Source organism: Pseudophryne corroboree, chromosome 7, assembly GCF_028390025.1.
Source record: "Pseudophryne corroboree isolate aPseCor3 chromosome 7, aPseCor3.hap2, whole genome shotgun sequence".
NCBI classification, from domain to species: Eukaryota; Metazoa; Chordata; class Amphibia; order Anura; family Myobatrachidae; genus Pseudophryne; species Pseudophryne corroboree.
Window position 1 is genome coordinate 65,433,694 of NC_086450.1, and position 19,494 is coordinate 65,453,187.

A 19,494-nucleotide genomic window follows, 5' to 3' on the forward strand; every position below is an offset into this window, starting at 1 on the left:
CTATATATGCACTGATTGTACCATTGACACACTGACTCAGAATTATTGATTGTTGTTTGTATTGACCTTTATTATATCAATGATGCATATTTTCCAATAACTATTGGAACTGCCTTACATTGAGGGGGTTATTCCGAGGAGATCGCTAGCTACCGTTAATCGCAGCACAGCGATCAGGCTAAAAAATCAGCATTTCTGCGCATGCACCGCAATGCGCACGTGCGACGTACAGGTACAAAGGCATTTGTTGTTTTGCACAGGTTCTAGCAAAGTTTTCAGTCGCACTGACAGCCGCAAGAAGATTGACAGGCAGGAGGCATTTATGGGTGTCAACTGACCATTTTCAGGGAGTGTTTGCAAAAACACAGGCATGTCTGAAAAAACGCAGGCGTGGCTGGGCGTTCACTGGGCGGGTGTATGACGTCAAATCCGGACACGATTAGGCTGAAGTGATCGCGAGCGCTGAGTAGGTTCAGAGCTACTCAGAAACTGCACAAACAGTTTTTGCAGAGCTCAGCAGCACAGGCGTTCGCACTTCTGCTAAGCTAAAATACACTCCCCAGTGGGCGGCGGCATAGCGTTTGCACGGCTGCTAAAACTAGCTAGCAAGCGATCAACTTGGAAGTTGGAATGACCCCCTTTGTGTATTCCTGGAGTTTGCATTTCTTTCACTATTTTCCAAATGCATATGTCATTGTTTTTCTTACTGCCTACTGTATATCTCTTCTCTTACACTGTCTTAAATCTTTCTTCAATAAAATTGTTTATGAAAAAAATAATATATTTTATTTAAATAAAAATATATAGGGGGTATTTTGCTGCCTCCCACCTCCCGCGTCCTTTGGCCCCTATTAGAAAATACCTTTCCACCCCCCCATTGGCAGTATACCCCCAACTTGTCTCAAATCCTAATAATAGTAGCCCCCACAGCCCCTTAGTAGCAAAACATAAAAAACACCAACATGTTTTAACCCTCCCCCCTTTCACCCCTCCCCTCAATACTTTTTTATTATTAATTTTATTTTATTATTATTTTATTTATTTTATTTTTATTTTTTATTATTATTTTATTATTTATTATATTACTTCCCCCCCCCCTCCAGAGTAATTTAAATACTTATATTCACCCCCCTATCCCCACCACCACTTATTATATTCCCCCCCCCCCCCCCGCTTGGGTTTACCCCTACCCCCATGTTTATATGCCCCCCCCCCTTTCCCCATGCAGTCCCCCCATAGAGCTTCGGAGAGCGGGAGGTAGTGCAAATCAGGGGCAGCGTATTGCATGTGATGCGACTAAGCCTGGTAACAGGACCGTTTCTAGCCAATTTGGCTCCCAGTGCGAGATTTAAAAATGCGCGCCCCCCCCATATTCACATAAGAAAAAATGCCCCCCCATAGATATAAAGAGGCAAGGGGGCATGGCCTCGTTAAAATGAGCATGGCTTTAAGATGGGCGTGGCCTCATCTGATCTCATCATCACGGCCACCACAGGATAAAAAAAAAAAGGCCTCATTTTACACATTGCGGCAGGCAAGTGCCCCCATTTTACACATTGCGGCAGGCACGTGTCCCCATTTTACACATTGCGGCAGGAAAGTGCCCCCAATTTACACATTGCGGCAGGAAAGTGCCCTCATTTTACACAGTACGGCAGGAAAGTGCCCCCATTTTACACAGTACGGCAGGCACGTGTCCCCATTTTACACATTGCTGCAGGCAAGTGTCCCCATTTTACACATTGCGGCAGGCACGTGTCCCCATTTTACACATCACGGCAAGCAAGAGTCCCCAATTTACACATTACGGCAGACTGCGTCCCCATTTTACATATTACGGCAGGCAAGTGTCCCCATTTTACACATTCCGAAGACAGGTGTCCCCAATTTACACAGTACGGCAGGTGGTGGTGAGGGAGGGAGGGAGAGAGAGAGAGAGGGAGAGGGGCTGACTTACATTTGAAGCGGTTCTTCCCGCTCTTCAGCCGCCTCTCCCTCGTCTGCGCGGCGCCGGCCAGCTTGGCTCCCCCTTCTCCCTGACGTCACGACGCAAACGCGTCAACGCGTCATTCCGTCATTCCGCAAAACCCCGCCCCCCGAGCTGGGCACTGGGGAGGAGAGGGGAGGGGGGATTTAGTGCTGAAGAAGTGCCGCGGCGGGCGCCCCGTGCGGTTGCACGGCTCGCCCGCCGCAAGAAACGGCACTGCCTGGTAACGTACATCTATGCCAAACAAAAAAAGCACACTAATGGGCAAAACCACGTGCAGTGCAGGGGAGGCAGATGTAACATGTGCAGAGAGATTTAGATTTGGGCAGGGTGTGTTCAAACTGAAACCTAAATTGCAGTGTAAAAATAAAGGAGACAGTATTTACCCCATACTTGCCTACCTAACCCTCTCCATGAGGGAGAAAATGCTCTGTTCCTGGACTTTCCTGGTAATGTATGATTGCCATCACCTGTCGTGAGCTAGTTAATTGATAAGAAAGGTGTTTCACCACAGGTGATGGCAATCATACATTACCAGGAAAGTCCAGGAACAGAGCATTTTCTCCCTCATGGAGAGGGTCAGGTAGGCAAGTATGATACCCTGCACAGAAACAATAAAGCGCTCTGCACATGTTACATCTGCCCCACATGCAGTGCCAGTGGTGCACCCAGGGGGGGTTTCCGAGCACCCAGAAACCCCCCTCCACTAAAAAAAAATTTTTTATTTTTTTTTAGCTGCATGAGTATTATTAATGGCTGTCTAGCGTCCTCTGCAGCCTGCTGTCTTCCTGGTGGCACTTGTAAGTGCAATAAAAGTTTACTTTATTTTAATTATAGTACATATATATCCATGTGCATACATATATACACATGTATATACATACATACATATAAACACACACATACACACACATATGATATATATATATATATATATATACATGTGTATATATATGTGTGTGTACATATACATATATATATATATATATATATATGTATGCATGTTTAATATGCTATGTATATGTGTATATGTATGTGTATGTTTGTGTATATATATATATATATATATGTGTAGATATATGTGTATATATATATATATATATATATATATATATATACACACACACAGACACACTAGTTTTACGGACCCAGCCTATACTGGGTCACCTCAGTCCCCACCCCCGTGATTGGCTCCGCCCAGTTCTGGAAACCCCCCCCATGCAAATCCTGCGTTTGCCACTGAGTGCAGCATGGTTTTACCCAATTGCTTGCTTTTTTGGTTTGCTAACAAGCCTGAATAACCCCCATAGTTTCTGTTTCCTAATCCCGTCATTGGCCAGAGTCTTATTATGTAATATAGACTGAAGTTACAGGCGACATATGTTATTACTCTAAATCAGTGGTTCTCAACCGCGGTCCTCAAGTACCCCCAACAGTTTATGTTTTCCAGGTCTCATCACAGGACTGCAAGTGAAATAATTGCTCCACCTGTGGGTCTTTTAAAATGTGTCAGTGACCTGCTAGGTGACCTGGAAAACATGAAGTGTTGGGGGTACTTGTGGACCGAGGTTGAGCACCACTGCTCTAAATAATCTTGCTCTATTGTTTTTTGGATTTGGACTTCTGCCTGGATTTTCTGCCACAGCAGCGTCTGTAGGTGAAGGAGCAGCATTTAATACTGATAAAGAGTGCGGTGACCAACACGGCGAGTAGGAAGCCAAAGACGTCTATGGAGTGATACTGAATCCAATTCAAATCGTGGGCAGCCGGGCGCAGGTGAGGGGCACCTTTATGCCTCATGACAAACTCCACCCAGTGCACAGCGAGGTCCAGGGGCTGGATTGGTCTGTCCAGGTGGAGAGCAGAGAGGCGCTGAATGTTCTCCTTGTAGCTAATGGAAAATCACATAGAACTCAGGGTTACTATTGTTTATGTGTATTATATCTCTACAAATGAAGTGCAAGAGAATAAACAGAAAATGCTTTGAAAATAACAGTGACTTGGAATAAATGACTAAGGGGTCTATTTTCTAAGCCCTGGATGGAGATAAAGTACCAACCAATCAGCTCCTAACTGTCATTTTTCAAACTCAGCCTGTGACATGGCAGTTAGACACTGATTGGCTGGTACTTTATCTCCTTCCAAGGCTTAGTAAATAGACCCCGTAAGGGGGGTACTCACGAGATCCATGCTTAAAATCTAAGCAATCTGACTAGATTGCTTAGATTTTAAGCACAGATCACTCATGTGTACCCCCCACTGCGATAGCGATGCGCGGCCCCACGCATCGCTATCGCTGGTGCTAGATTGAGGCCAATCTAGCACGTCGCTCATTTCACCCGCTGGGTGAAGTGAGTGCCCCCCCCCCCCGTCCTCCCCCACATCGCTCAGCACACATAGCGCTGTGCTGAGCAGCGGGAGAGATGTGTGCTGAGCGGTTCGCTCAGCACACATCTCTCCCGTGTATACCAGCCTTTACACAGCAGGTACAGACAATTCAAAATGCCTGATCATAATCTAAAGATTATAAAAAATAAATAAAAGGGGTCTATTTACTAATGGGGGGGTACACACGGAGAGATCTGTGCTTAATTTCTAAGCAATCTGACTAGATTGCTTAGAAATTAAGCATGGATCTCTCCGTGTGTATACCCATAGCGATAGCGATGCGTTGCCCAGCACGTCGCTATCGCCGGTTCTAGATTGTGCCTGCATCTAGTCAGGTCGCTCACTTCACCGCTGTGGGAAGTGAGCGCCCCCCTCTGCTCAGCACACATCGCGCTAAGTGCTGAGCAGGGGGAGAGATGTGTGCTGAGCGGTCTCTAGGTGTGTACCCCCCTTAAGCCTTGGATGGAGCTAAAGTGGACAGAGATAAAAAACTGTACCAGCCAAGCAGCTCCTAACTGTAATTTTTCAAACACAGCCTGTGACATGGCAGTTAGGAGCTGATTGGCTGGTACCGCCATCCACTTTATCAACGTCCAAGGCTTAATAAATAGCCTCCTTAAGACCTTATTCAGTAAGGATCGCAGTTTCTGCTAAAAAGCAGTTGCTGCGATCTAATAGTTGGCGGCCAGAAATAGAGAAAAAACGCCCATTGCAGAAACTGTGAATGCATCGCACAGGCAAGGTCATCCACAATTCCTGTGACAAAAGAGGCTGAAAACCATCGCTTGACGTCAGACACCCTCCTTAAAAACGCCTGGGCAAGCCTGCCTTTTTTTCAGACACACCCAGAAAACGTCAGGTATCCGCCCAGAAACGCCGGCTTCCTGTCAGTCCAACAGTGTCTGCATTGCTACCGCGATGTGTACGCATGTTCTGTCGCTATTATTACTTGTGCGCGTGCAAAGTGAACACTGTGCATGCGCAGTCATTCGATAATCGTCCAGATTGCGATTCACAAATTTTGCAATCCAGCCTGAATAAGGTCCTCAGTCTTTACTTTCACAGAAAATACCTGGTTAGTTGCTGTGGACATTGGGCCTTTTTATGGGCTTGTCCCTGGAGTGGAACATGGTGTCAACCTCTAGGAAAATTTAGGGGGGGTTGTGCCTGTGCACCCTTTTTGAAGCCCAAGACTAGGCTTTAGTGAGCATATGTCAGTCCCTACTAATGCTCAGAGGTGCCAGGTAGGGGTGTGGATCATAGGGTCAACAGTAACTAGGTTGACAGTCATTAGGTCGACCGCTATTGGTCAACAGTGAGTAGGGTCAACATGGAATAGGTTGACATGGAAAAAGGTCGACATGAGATTTCTTTTTTAAAAATTGTGACGTTTTCTTTGTAAATTGACCGGGAACCCCAATTAGTGCACTGTATCCCCTTGCATGGTGAGCGAAGGTGCATCAATCCATTACCGCTGCGATCGGCACAGGATACTATTCCATATCGTAGTCCACGTGGATCGTAAAGTATGATAAAGTTAAAAAAAGTGAAAAAACCTTTGCCATGTCGACCTAGTGACCATGTCGATCTAATGCATGTCGACCAATAGTGGTCGACCTAATGAGTGTCGACCTAAAGACCGTATCCCTCCGGTAGCCATTAGTGGGCCTCACTCATCTTCAAGCCTTCTAGTTCCACATCGGTTTATCCCACTAATGGGATTGAGTCCCAATATTGTGTGCTTACCTGGGAATGTTTATCACGGAGTGCAGAGCGCTGCTAAGATCTCCCGGTGTCATGTCCAAGACATTCATTTTTATGCCAGCTCCTCGGGATTCCATCCGCTTAGCATTGTCCATTTGATCACCAAACAAAGGCAACATGACCATGGGCACAGCATTACAAATACCCTCATAGACACCATGGGAGCCCGCATGAGTGATGAAGGCTCTGGCTTTTGGGTGGGCTGGTGAGATACAAAGAATAATAGTCTGTACAAGTTATAAAATAAGTATGCACCTAGTTCTCTAGCAGCAAGGTAATGCATTGGATATGACAATGATTTGAACAAGATGACATCCTGCTAACATGGCAATGCAGATTCTGAAAACATGTACTCTGAAATGTAACTGAATATATATCCTAAACTACATTTGTACAGAATCAAAGGGAAGATAGGTACTCAGATAATCTGATCCTTTACCACACTAGCCTAGTAGTATAAAGGAACACTTACCGAGCAGATCATTCTGTGGCAGCCACTTCACCAGGTGAGTGTTGTTTCCCAGGTTTGAAGGCGCTCGTCCTGTATACCGCCATATAACCTGAGAGGGGAGACACAACGATCACCAAAAGTGGTGATGGACCATAGCAAGCAATCAGATTCTATCATTTAGAAACATAGAATTTGACGGCAGATAAGAACCACTTCGCCCATCTAGTCTGCCCCTTTGTATTTTATCCTTTAGGTAATCTCAACCCTTTTTGAACCTTCATTCTTTGGAAGGATATTCATATGCCCATCCCAAGCATGTTTAAATTGCTCTACAGTCTTAGCCTCTACCACCTCTGATGGGAGACTATTCCACTTATCCACTACCCTTTCTGTGAAGTTATTTTTCCTTAAATTTCCCCTGAACCTCCCCCCCTCCAGTCTCAGTGTATGTCCTCGAGTTCTAATATTTCTCTTCCTCTGAAGAATGCTTCCCTCCTGAACTTTGTTAAGACCCTTGATATATTTGAAAGTTTCTATCATGTCCCCCCTTTCCCTTCTCTCCTCCAAACTATACATGTTAAGATCTTTTAGCCTTTCCGGGTATGTTTTGTGATGTAGGCCATGCACCATTTTAGGTGCCCTTCTTTGTACACTCTCTAATGTATTTATATCCTTCTGGAGATATGGTCTCCAGAACTGGACACAGTATTCCAGATGGGGCCGCACCAATGACCTATACAGTGGCATTATCACTTCTTTTTTCCTACTACTGATTCCTCTCCCTATGCAACCAAGCATCTGACTTGCCTTTCTCATTGCTTTGTTGCATTGCTTTCCTGCCTTCAAGTCACTTGAAATAGTTTCTCTCTTGCTTCCTAGAAAATGATAGGAATCTGATTGGTTGCACACCGTATTCATCCCAGATTTCAGATTTGCTGTCCTTCAACTTTTGTAATAACATTCACTGAGCATTTAAATCCACAGTTCATTATGACAGGAGGCTGCGTGGCTTTAGAACCCTCTGGATTAGATACACAGTGCTAGACTCTATGGGGGTCATTCAGGTGTGGTTAGAGGTGCTATGACTGCTGCTTCTGTGGATGCAGCAGTGTTAGTGCTGTAAGTTAATGCAGCAGAAGGCGTCTATTATCCTGCTGCATAAGTGATCCGAATCGCATCCTAGGACGCAGCATTTAATCAAAGCACCCACCATCTGGCTCAAAGGCGCTCGTCGCAGAGGCCAGAAAATCTCTGTCCTGCGATGCAGATCCTTGGCCTCTTTCCACCCGCTAAACGGCAGCAACACGCCTGCGTTTTTCTAAATGAAGCCCATCGCCGCCCCCTCCCCACCCCAGAACCGGCATCAGACTGTCAATCAATAATCGTCTTTTGCTGCAGGACCCGTTCGCACACTCGCAGAAAGGATCCTGCTTATGTGCAAAGTAATGAAAATCGGTACAGTACTTTGCACCAATGGTCTCATTGAATGAAATAGGGTAGTAATATGACTGATGTGAATGGCCAAATATTCTCTGTAAAGCGCTGCGGAATATGTGTGCGCTATATAAATAACTGGTAATAATAATAATATCATTTATCAGGTGCAATTGCAATTAACAGATACGTGAGAAAATTCCCCCCAAAGGGTATATGCCACTATCACATATGGGGGTATTTGGAGCGGGTTCACTGTTTTAAAACGTCAATAGTAATAATAAATGCTAACATAGGCTTGTTTACCATTTATTCCTATTGCAATTTTAAAACTATGAATAGCGGCTTTGACAACTCACTCCTTAGTAAATATAACCCATAAACAAATAAACCTGCGTTCAACCTAACCAATTATGCAGAAGAATAAATGTAGTACAGTAGTTCTCCCTTTATTGTCATTCTACAGTATAGTCACTTATATGTAGACATACCATACTATCCCAGTTTAAACGGGTACACTCTTGAATTACACAGGTTCTGTGGCTGACTAAAACCAGGTGACATGCAGGCTTGAAGGCAGCCATCCACAGAACCTGTGTAAATCATAAGTGTCCCAGCTTAAAGGGACAGTATGGTCAGCCTACTTATATGCCAAGATAATGAATAGATTTTGTCGCGGGTTGCCCTTAAAAAATCCCTACCATTTGAGGAATGGACCTTAGGGCCTCTGCTATATCCATAGCATTGTTCATTGGGATTTCAGACACCATTGATCCTAAGGAGAAAACCACAAAGCCGAGTTCCCCAGAACTGTTCACCATCGCTTGAAACTCCTGAAGAAATAAAATAAAAAATGTTTAATAAGGAGAAATCACAGATTAAAATTAATCAATAAATGAATTGATCAATCAATCAATCAATAAAAAAATGTATGGCATTACAAATAGCCAGGGAAACTTCTTGACTGGGGATGAAAATGGATTGAGTTAACAATACGTTCCGTTATGTCTATAGTTAGCTTAGTTTTTATAGGAAACTCATGTGTCTGCGGGTCAGGATGGTGACAGGAGGAGCTGGGTGGATTAGGGGCCTAATTCAGACCTGATCACAGCAGCAAATTTGTTAGCAAATGGGCAAAACCATGGCCCTCATTCCGAGTTGTTCGCTCGCTGCTATTTCTAGCAGAATTGCTAATAGGCTAAAATCCAGCAGTTCTGCGCATGCGTATGCACAGCAGGGCGTACGCGCTAAGCAATTTTACACAAAACTATGCTATTTTACTCACGGGCGAACAAAGCTTTTCAGTCGCTCTGCTGATCGTAGTGTGATTGACAGGAAGTGGGTGTTTCTGGGCGTAAAGTGGCCGTTTTCAGGGAGTGTGCTAAAAAACGCAGGCGTGCCATGTAAAAACGCAGGAGTGGCTGGAAAATCGGGGGGGGGGGGGGGGGGGACTGGCCGGACGGACGCTGGGCGTGTTTGTGACGTCAAACAAGGAACTAAACGGACTGAGGTGATCGCAATCTAGGAGTAGGTCTGGAGCTACTCAGAAGCTGCAAGGAAATACTTAATAGCAAAATTGCTAATCTTTTGTTAGCAATTCTGCTATGCTAAGATACACTCCCAGAGGGCGGCGGCTTTGCGTTTGCATTTCTGCTAAAAGTAGCTAGCGAGCGAACAACTCGGAATGAGGGCCCATGTGCACTGCAGGGGGGGGGGCAGATATAACATGTGCAGAGAGAGATAGATTTGGGTGGGTTATATTGTTTCTGTGCAGAGTAAATACTGTCTGCTTTATTTTTACACTGAAATTTAGATTTCAGTTTGAACACCCCCCCCCCCAAATCTAACGCTCTCTGCACATGTTACATCTGCCCCACCTGCAGTGCACATGGGGGGTCATTCAGACCTGATTGCACGCTAGCTTTTTGTGCAGCGCTGCAATCAGGTCAGAACTGCGCATGCGTACGTATGCACCGCAATGCGCACGCCCGTTGCATGGGTACAAAGCGTATCGTTGCTGTGCGATGGGTTTTACGAAGAATCCATTCGCACAGCCGATCGCAAGGAGATTAACAGGAAGAAGGTGTTTGTGGGTGGCAACTGACCGTTTTCTGGGAGTGGTTGGAAAGACACAGGCGTGTACAAGCGTTTGCAGGGCGGGTGTCTGACATCAATTCCGGGCCCGGACAGGCTGAAGAGTTCTGGGCAACTCAGAAACTGCACAAATATTCTTTGTACCGCCCGGCTGCACATGCGATTGCACACTTGCACAGCTAAAAAAATACACTTCCCTGTAGGCGGCGACTATCTGATCACAGCACTGCAAAAAATTGCTAGCGAGCGATCAGGTCTGAATGACCCCCATGGTTTTGCCCATTTGCTAACAAATTTGCTGCTGCAATCAGGTCTGAATCAGGCCCTATGTACGACACTTGGAGGGCAGACATAAAGCAGGGCACATTTATAGGTTGTTCCACAGAGTTTCTTTCTCACTAAAGGGCCTATGTATTAATAATCGCAGCACTGCCATGATTATTAACACTTGGGGCTGGATGTAATGATGCCCAAGTTTGGCGGCCGTGCAGTCATGTTTTTCTGGGACTGTCCCACAGTGCCACCCACGGGCCTAAGTGTCCCACAGGCGGGGTGGGGGAGTTTGGGTGGGTGGGACACTTTGAAACCACTGCATTGCATGGAGAACAGTGGAGAATGGATGACGGGCAAATGCTCCCGTGATTAACAGGCACTGCCGGTCCTGGGAGAGGCTGGGGGCTGCTCAGCAGCTCCTGGAGTGCTGTGCATAGCCTCCAGCATGGGGTGTGGATCACCTGCTCTGCTTTGTGCTCAAGACCACGCCCCCTTGCTGCTAAGCCAGGCCCCATAGGCGCACGCATTGGTCCTGATCACCACATCTGAAAAGTTGGGAGGTATGACTATATACACTGGACTCGGCACTCAGACCAAACGGCACTCCCGCGGCACTCAAAACAATACTCGCACAAAACGTTGCCACCCCCTCCTCGCCCTGAAATGTTCGCAGCCTGTCAATCAATTAGGGAGCACTGACACAGGACCTGTTCTGCACATGTGCAGATTAGATCCTGCGCACGCGTAGTACAGACAACATTGGACATGTGCATAACCCATCAGTCCCCTTATATTTTACTGTTTAGTTGTACAATAATTTGTATTGTTCTCTGTAGATTTCTAGGGATTGTGACCATAGACAACTGTACTACTGAACTCAAATGCATGAAAGAGGAAGACATTTTTACAAGATAATGGGGGTCATTCAGAGATGAACGCCGATCGCTGCATACACAGCCAGATCTGCATTCATCTCTCCACATGCTGAGAGCCGCCCAGCATGTGTGGGGCCGCCTTCTGATGCAATCTAATTGCAACGCACCGGATCTAAGGTTGACTCCTGGCAGTGCTGCCTGGCTGCGCTGCCAGGCAGTCTGCTGCCATTTTTTTTTAGAGCGGCTGGGTGTGACGTCACGCAGCCACACCGAAAATTGTCCCGGCCCGCCCCCTTTTTCCAGGCGCCGCCCCCACAAAACTGAAACTCCAGCCTCGCCTGTCAATCACATTGTGGTCACATCCAATCGTTACTCCAATTTATATCAGGATAATTAAAATCCCCAATCACTATGATGTTCCCCAATCCAGCAGCCCTTTCGATTTGCTGCAAGAGTTGTTCTTCCTCATCAGTAGCGGATCTTGCCACGGGCAAGCAGGACTTTTGCCCGGGGCGCCGCCTTCTGGAGGGCGCCGGCGCCATCCGGAGGGCGCCGCACCATGGCAAGATCCGCTGCTGCTGTGCCCCCCTGCTGCCGCTGCCCGCTGTGAAGGGAAACTAGACACTACGCGTCTAGTTTCCCTTCGTCCAGTGGCGCACCCAGGGGGTTTCCGAGCACCCAGAAACCCCCCTCCACCAAAAAAATATATATATATTTTTTGCTGCAAGAGTATTATTAATGGCTGTCTAGCGTCCTCTGCAGACTGCGGTCTTCCTGGTGGCACTTGTAAGTGCTTAATAAAAGTTTACTTATTTTAATTATAGTACATATATATCCATGTGCATACATATATACACATGTATATACATACATAAAAACACACACACACACACACACATATGATATATATACATGTGTATATATACGTGTACTGTATATATATATATATATATATATATATATGCATGTTTAATATGCTATGTATATGTATGTGTATATATATATGTATGTATATTAGTGATGAGCGGGTTCGGTTTCTCGGAAACCGAACCCCCCCGAACTTCACCCTTTTTACACGGGTCCGAGCCATACTCGGATTCTCCCGTATGGCTCGGGTAACCTGAGCACGCCCGAACGTCATCATCCCGCTGTCGGATTCTCGCGAGATTCGGATTCTATATAAGCAGCCGCGCGTCGCCGCCATTTTCACTCGTGCATTGGAAATGTTAGGGAGAGGACGTGGCTGGCGTCCTCTCCGTTATTGTTGAACTTGATTGTGCTGTGCACTATTGCTTAATTGTGGGGAGGGCTGGGGAGCAGCTGTATAATATAGGAGGAGTACAGTGCAGAGTTTTGCTGATCAGTGACCACCAGTTATCCGTTCTCTGCCTAAAAAAACGCTCCATATCTGTGCTCACAGTGTGCTGCATATATCTGTGCTCACACTGCTTAATTGTGGGGACTGGGGAGCAGCTGTATTATATAGCAGGAGTACAGTGCAGAGTTTTGCTGACAGTGACCACCAGTATACGTTGTCTGCCTGAAAAACACTCCATATCTGTGCTCAGTGTGCTGCTTTATTGTGGGGACTGGGGACCACCAGTATAATATTATATAGGAGGAGTACAGTGCAGAGTTTTGCTGACCAGTGACCACCAGTATATAATATATAGCATTACGGTACAGTAGGCCACTGCTGTACCTACCTCTGTGTCGTCATTAAGTATACTATCCATCTACATTCTATACCTGTGGTGCATTTTAGTTTTGCAGTTTGCTGACACAGTGACCACCAGTATACTATATATAATAGCAGTACGGTACGGAAGGCCACTGCTGTACCTACCTCTGTGTCGTCATTAAGTATACTATCCATCTACATTCTATACCTGTGGTGCATTTTAGTTTTGCAGTTTGCTGACACAGTGACCACCAGTATATATAGCAGTACGGTACGGAAGGCCACTGCTCTACCTACCTCTGTGTCGTCATTAAGTATACTATTCATCTACATTCTATACCTGTGGTGCATTTTAGTTTTGCAGTTTGCTGACACAGTGATCACCAGTATATATAGCAGTACGGCACGGAAGGCCACTGCTCTACCTACCTCTGTGTCGTCAAGTATACTAGCTTAGTCACACAGCGACCTTGGTGCGCCTCTTTTTTTCTGTGCATCATGTGCTGTTTGGGGACAATTTTTTTGAAGTGCCATCCTGCCTGACACTGCAGTGCCACTCCTAGATGGGCCAGGTGTTTGTGTCGGCCACTTGTGTCGCTTAGCTTAGTCACACAGCGACCTTGGTGCGCCTCATTTTTTTCTTTGCATCGTGTGCTGTTTGGGGACAATTTTTTTGAAGTGCCATCCTGCCTGACACTGCAGTACCACTCCTACATGGGCCAGGTGTTTGTGTCGGCCACTTGTGTCGCTTAGCTTAGTCACACAGCGACCTTGGTGCGCCTCTTTTTTTCTTTGCATCATGTGCTGTTTGGGGACAATTTTTTTGAAGTGCCATCCTGCCTGACACTGCAGTGCCACTCCTAGATGGGCCAGGTGTTTGTGTCGGCCACTTGTGTCGCTTAGCTTAGTCACACAGCGACCTTGGTGCGCCTCTTTTTTTCTTTGCATCATGTGCTGTTTGGGGACAATTTTTTTGAAGTGCCATCCTGCCTGACACTGCAGTGCCACTCCTAGATGGGCCAGGTGTTTGTGTCGGCCACTTGTGTCGCTTAGCTTAGTCACACAGCGATCTTGGTGCGCCTCTTTTTTTCTTTGCATCATGTGCTGTTTGGGGACAATTTTTTTGAAGTGCCATCCTGTCTGACACTGCAGTGCCACTCCTAGATGGGCCAGGTGTTTGTGTCGGCCACTTGGGTCGCTTAGCTTAGTCATCCAGCGACCTCGGTGCAAATTTTAGGACTAAAAATAATATTGTGAGGTGTTCAGAATAGACTGGAAATGAGTGGAAATTATGGTTATTGAGGTTAATAAAACTATGGGATCAAAATGACTCCCAAATTCTATGATTTAAGCTGTTTTTTAGGGTTTTTTGTAAAAAAACACCCGAATCCAAAACACACCCGAATCCGACAAAAAATTTTCGGTGAGGTTTTGCCAAAACGCGTCCGAATCCAAAACACGGCCGCGGAACCGAATCCAAAACCAAAACACAAAACCCGAAAAATGTCCGGTGCACATCTCTATATATATATATATATATATATATATAGGTGTATATACGGTATATATATATATGTGTAGATATGTATGTGTATAAATATAGATATGTATGTGTGTATGTATATATATATGTATATATATATATATACACACACAGACACACTACTTTTACGGACCCAGCATATACTGGGTCACCTCAGTCCCCACCCCCGTGATTGGCTCCACCCAGTTCTGGAAACCCCCCCCCCCCATGCAAATCCTGCATTTGCCACTGTCGTTGGCTGCCCGTTCTGAAGGAAAACCTAGACGCTACGTGTCTAGTTTCCCTTCATGGGGAGGACCTTTACTGTAATGATGTGCGGTGCGCGTTGACGTCATCGCGCACCGCACATCCTACTACAGTACAGGGGGCGTAACTGACCACGCCCCCTGTATGAAGCCACGCCCCTAATGCAGCCCGGGGTGCAAGAAGCCCTGGAACCGGCCCTGTTCCTCATGTATGCTAATATCCGGCTGTTTGTAGCATGTGCCAATGACTAGTTTTTTTGCATCACTACCACCACTTGAAATTTCTACCCATAGTGACTTCACATTATCGCCAGTCCCCTCATAAACAACCTCCGTTAAGTATGGTTTAAGAGATGGTTTAACATAGACATACACCTCCTCCTCTTTTGCTTGCCCTGTCCCTCCTGAAAAGAGATTACCCCTTCAAGTTTGCAACCCAGTCGTGAGAGTCGTCCCATCATGTTTCCATAATACCTATAATGTCATACTCAGCCTTTGATGCTAACAATTCCAATTCCCCCATTTTACCTGCTAGACTTCTTATGTTTGCAAACATACATTTTAGTTTAGCGGTTCCCTTGTCCGTTTGTTTTTTTAAAGGTAACCTATCATGGTTTACTAGTGCGTCCCTAGAGTTACTCTTACTGACTGTCCTTCTCGCTCCCTCTCCACCCCCACCCCCACTCCCACCATACTTAATACTGCCCACCTTACTCTTCTCTTTGGGCAACCCAATGTTTCCGTCTAAATTCTCCGCCCTGACATAAGTATTTTCCCTTATGCTCCATACATAATTTTCTATATGCTGTACTGATGACACAAGATTGTTGTTAGTTAAGGTTTTGGCAATACCTTCGTTAATACCCTCTTCAGAACCCATGTAAATACCCTTGCCCTTGCCGGCTGCTCTTTCCCTCCCCCCTTCTCCACCCCCTTCTAACTTACTACCACCATCCCTACTATTCTAACTGCATGACCCATAGTTTCTAGCTAAACCCTCCCCCCCAGGTTCCTAGTTTAAAAGCTCCTCCAATCTACTAACCATCCTTCCCCCCAGCACTGCAGCCCCCTACTCATTCAGGTGCAATCCATCGTGACAAAAAAGATGGCACCTGACTGAGAAGTCCATCTAGTGTTCCAAGAACACAAACCCCTCTTTCCTACACCAGTCTCTAAGCCACACATTTACCTCCCTGATCTCCCTCTGCCTACCTGGGCTAGCGCGTGGCACTGGTAATATTTCTGAGAATATTACCTTAGATGTCCATTTTTTAGTTTCTGGCCTAAGTCCCTATAATCTTTCTTAAGGACATCCCACCTACCACTAACTTTGTTGTTGGTGCCTTAGAGGTAGATGCCAAGGGTCCTCTACGGACATGCCCAGAAGAGCAATGTACCACGCTCTTCAGGGCCAATCCAGGGCAATCAAAATTGCTTGCACTCCTTGATGTCACTTGAGCACCCAAGGCGACATCAGTGCATCCACTGCACTCGCCTGAGGAACCCTGGTTTGCGAGCAATAGTAGCGAATCTTCTTGTTGAGGCGAGAGGCCATCATGTTGCTCTGTTGGCAGCCACACCTGTCGATCAGCTGTTAAAACACCTGAGTGTAGTCACCACTCCCCTGGATGGAGATTGTGGTGACTCAGGAAGTCCGCTTCCGAGTTGTCCACTCCCGGAATGAAGATTCCGGACAGTGCTCTTGCATGTCTTTCTGCCCAGAAGAGTATTCTTTACACTTCTCGCATGGAGGCTCTGCTTTTTGTCCCTCCTTGTTGATTGATGTACGCCACAGCCGTGGCATTGTCCGAATGAACTTGGATCGCCTGATCCCAGAGCATAGGGGAAGCAGAGCATTGTAGATGGCCCAAAGTTCCAGGATGTTGATCGGAAGTAGGGCCTCCTGGACAGACCATCTGCCCTGGAACTGCATTCCCTGGGTGACAGCTCTCCATCCTCTCAACCTCGTCTCTGTCGTGAGGAGGATCCAATCCTGAATCCCAAAGCTTCGACCTTCCAGCAGGTTGGAAGACTGTAGCCACCACAGGAGTGAAATCCTGGCCTGGGGTGACAGCCAAATCATCCGGTGCATCTGAAGATGGGAATCGGACCACTTGTTCAGGATGTCCAATTGGAAAGGTCTGGCATGAAACCTTCCAAACTGTATCGCCTCGTATGAGACCACCATCTTTCCCAACAATTGTATGCAAAAATTAATGGATACTCGAGCATGTCAGAGAACCATGCGAACCATTACTTGAAGTGTTCTCACTTTGTCCTCTGGGAGGAACACTTTCTGTGCTACTGTATCCAGTAGCATTCCCAGAAACAGGTCCGCTGAGACGGTTCCAGTTGGGACTTCTGTAGATTGAGGATCCATCCGTGGTGAGTCAGAAGTTGGATAGTGCAATCTATGTGGCGCAATAGAAGCTCCCTGGAACTCACTTTTATCAGGAGGTCATCCAGGTATGGAATTACGTTGACCGCCTGGACCCTGAGCTGAAACATAATTTCCGCCATCACCTTCATGAACACCATCGGAAATGTAGACAGGCCAAAGGGTAACGCCTGAAACTGGTAGTGATCGTTCAGTAAGGCGAACCGCAGATAGGCCTGATGAGGAGGCCAAATGGGTATATGGAGGTAAGCGTCCTTGATATCCAGGAACAATAGGAATTCCTTTTGCTCTCAAAGATTCCATCTTGAATTTGAAAACCTTCAGGTAAGGATTCAAGGACTTCAGATTCAGAATGGGTCTCACAGACCCGTCTGGTTTTGGCACCATGAACAGACTGGAGTAGTAACCGTGTCCTTGTTGTTGCAGGGGTACTGGAACAATGACCTGGGACTGGACCAACTTTATTATGGCCAGTAGTAGCGTACCACGCATATTTTCCAAAGCTGGTAAGCATGATTTGAAAAATCGTCGAGGAGGAGCACCGTCGAACTCCAGCTTGTAACCCTGAGATATAAGGTCCCTTACCCAAGCATCTTGGTAGGAACCATCCCAGATGTGGCTGCAGTGATGTAACTGAGCTCCCACTACGAGGTCCCCTCGGGGTGGGTGGGTACCATCATGCTGAAGTCTTTGTGGAAGCTGAACTGGTGCTCTGTTCTTGGGAACCAGAAATAGCTGGTTTCTTAGGCTTACCTCTAGTGCCTCTAGCTGCGTTGAAGGCCCCCCTGGCCCTAGATCGAAATCTGGAGGACCGAAAGTATTGAGTAGACGGGTACGGGTAGGTACGTCTAGCAGGTGGAGCCCCTGAAGGGAGAAACGTGGATTTTCCAGCAGTAGCTTTGGAGATCCATGCGTCCAATTCACCTCCAAAGAGCCAGTCACCTGTGAAGGGAAGAGATTCCGCATTACGTTTGGAGTCAGCGTCAGCAATCCACTGACGCAACCATATGGCTCTGCACGCAGACACAGCCATAGCCGTGGTCCTAGCATTAATATAGCCAATTTATTTAAGGGAGTCACAGAGGACTCTAGCCGTGTCCTGAATGTGTTTTAGGAAAGTTACAGTAGTAACTAAGGTCATATCACCCGAAAGACCTTCCTGAATTTGAGTAGCCCAGGAATGAATGGCATGTGTCATTCAGCAACCTGCAATGACCGGTCTTGAGCTACACCTGCAGCAGTGTATATAGATTTCAGAGTGGTCTCAATTTTCCTATCTGCTGGGTCTTTTACCGTTAAGGAGCCCAGAGCAGGAAGTACCATCTTTTTAGAAAGGCAAGAGACTGAGACGTCTACTGCTGGAGATTCTTCCCAGAATTTCCTGCCTTCAGGAGCAAAGGGGAATGTATGCAAAAACTGTTCGGACACCTGATATTTTTTATCTGGATTTTTCCAGGCTAATTTAAATAAATCATCCAACTCCTTGGAGTCAGGAAATGTGACTGTCAGTTTGTCTTTGTGCACCTGTAGTGGACGGGGGGGGATGTTTAGCTAGATCTGCCACTGCTTGTTGCATTTCCTGAGTTTTATTGGCATTTGCAGTGAGTTGAGATGACATATCATACATCATTGTTTTGATAGCCCCCAGCCAGGAGGGCTCTGGACTCTCCCCCACATCGTTATCAGCATTTTGTCATGATTGACTACACTGCTCACATGATATTAGCCAGATGAGCTAGGGGTAAATCTAGCATTACACACACTGCATAACTTCTGTTTTGCCATTGTAAAGAAGAAAAACAGGTATAAAACACATACAACACAGCCTGAAATACAAAACAAGCATGCCCTATTGCATGTGAGAGGAGACACAAGAGAAAATACACCAGCGCACCCAACGCTGCACAGCCCCAGTGAGGCTGTCAGCATTTCACATATCCATATAAACAGTGAGACTGTCTAATGAAAAATCCTTCAGACGGATGATATTTGTGCACAATATAGCGGCTCTCCCCCTCTACACCCGGTACCAGTGATCCAGCGTGTGACCATTATGTAGGAGCTGTGTGAGGCTGCTGCTGCTGCTTATGCAGAGGAAGGCGCCAAAAAGCCGCTGATCCCGCTCTGATGTAGCTCCGCCCCCCGCTATGGCGCCTGGAGCTAATGTGTAATCTTTATACTGGCCATGTCTCCTAAGTGTTTGTAGCCTCACATAAATGCTTGGTAGCCAGTCTCACGCAGGGGTCGCAGCGGGTCCCCCCCAGGAGGGACCCGTGCGCCTCACCTATGCTTCTGCCTCACCGTGAACTGGGGGACCCCCCTAGCGGGGTCCCCGGTGTGTACGTACCATCGATGATCACC

At 46.5% G+C, this 19,494-nt stretch overlaps 1 protein-coding gene across 1 annotated transcript in view; it reads right to left on the minus strand.

Annotated features, from left to right (window-relative positions):
- Nucleotides 1-3,044: 3,044 nt before the first annotated feature.
- Nucleotides 3,045-19,494, minus strand: part of LOC134944577 (UDP-glucuronosyltransferase 1A1-like) — a 43,991-nt gene continuing 27,541 nt past the window's right edge. Inside the window, exons 2-5 of the mRNA XM_063933251.1 lie at nt 8,726-8,857; nt 6,612-6,699; nt 6,122-6,341; nt 3,045-3,878 (exon numbers count right to left, since the gene is read on the minus strand). Coding sequence (XP_063789321.1) covers nt 3,587-3,878; nt 6,122-6,341; nt 6,612-6,699; nt 8,726-8,857 — 732 coding nt within the window. The 3' untranslated portion in view covers nt 3,045-3,586. The remainder of the gene's footprint in view (nt 3,879-6,121; nt 6,342-6,611; nt 6,700-8,725; nt 8,858-19,494) is intronic.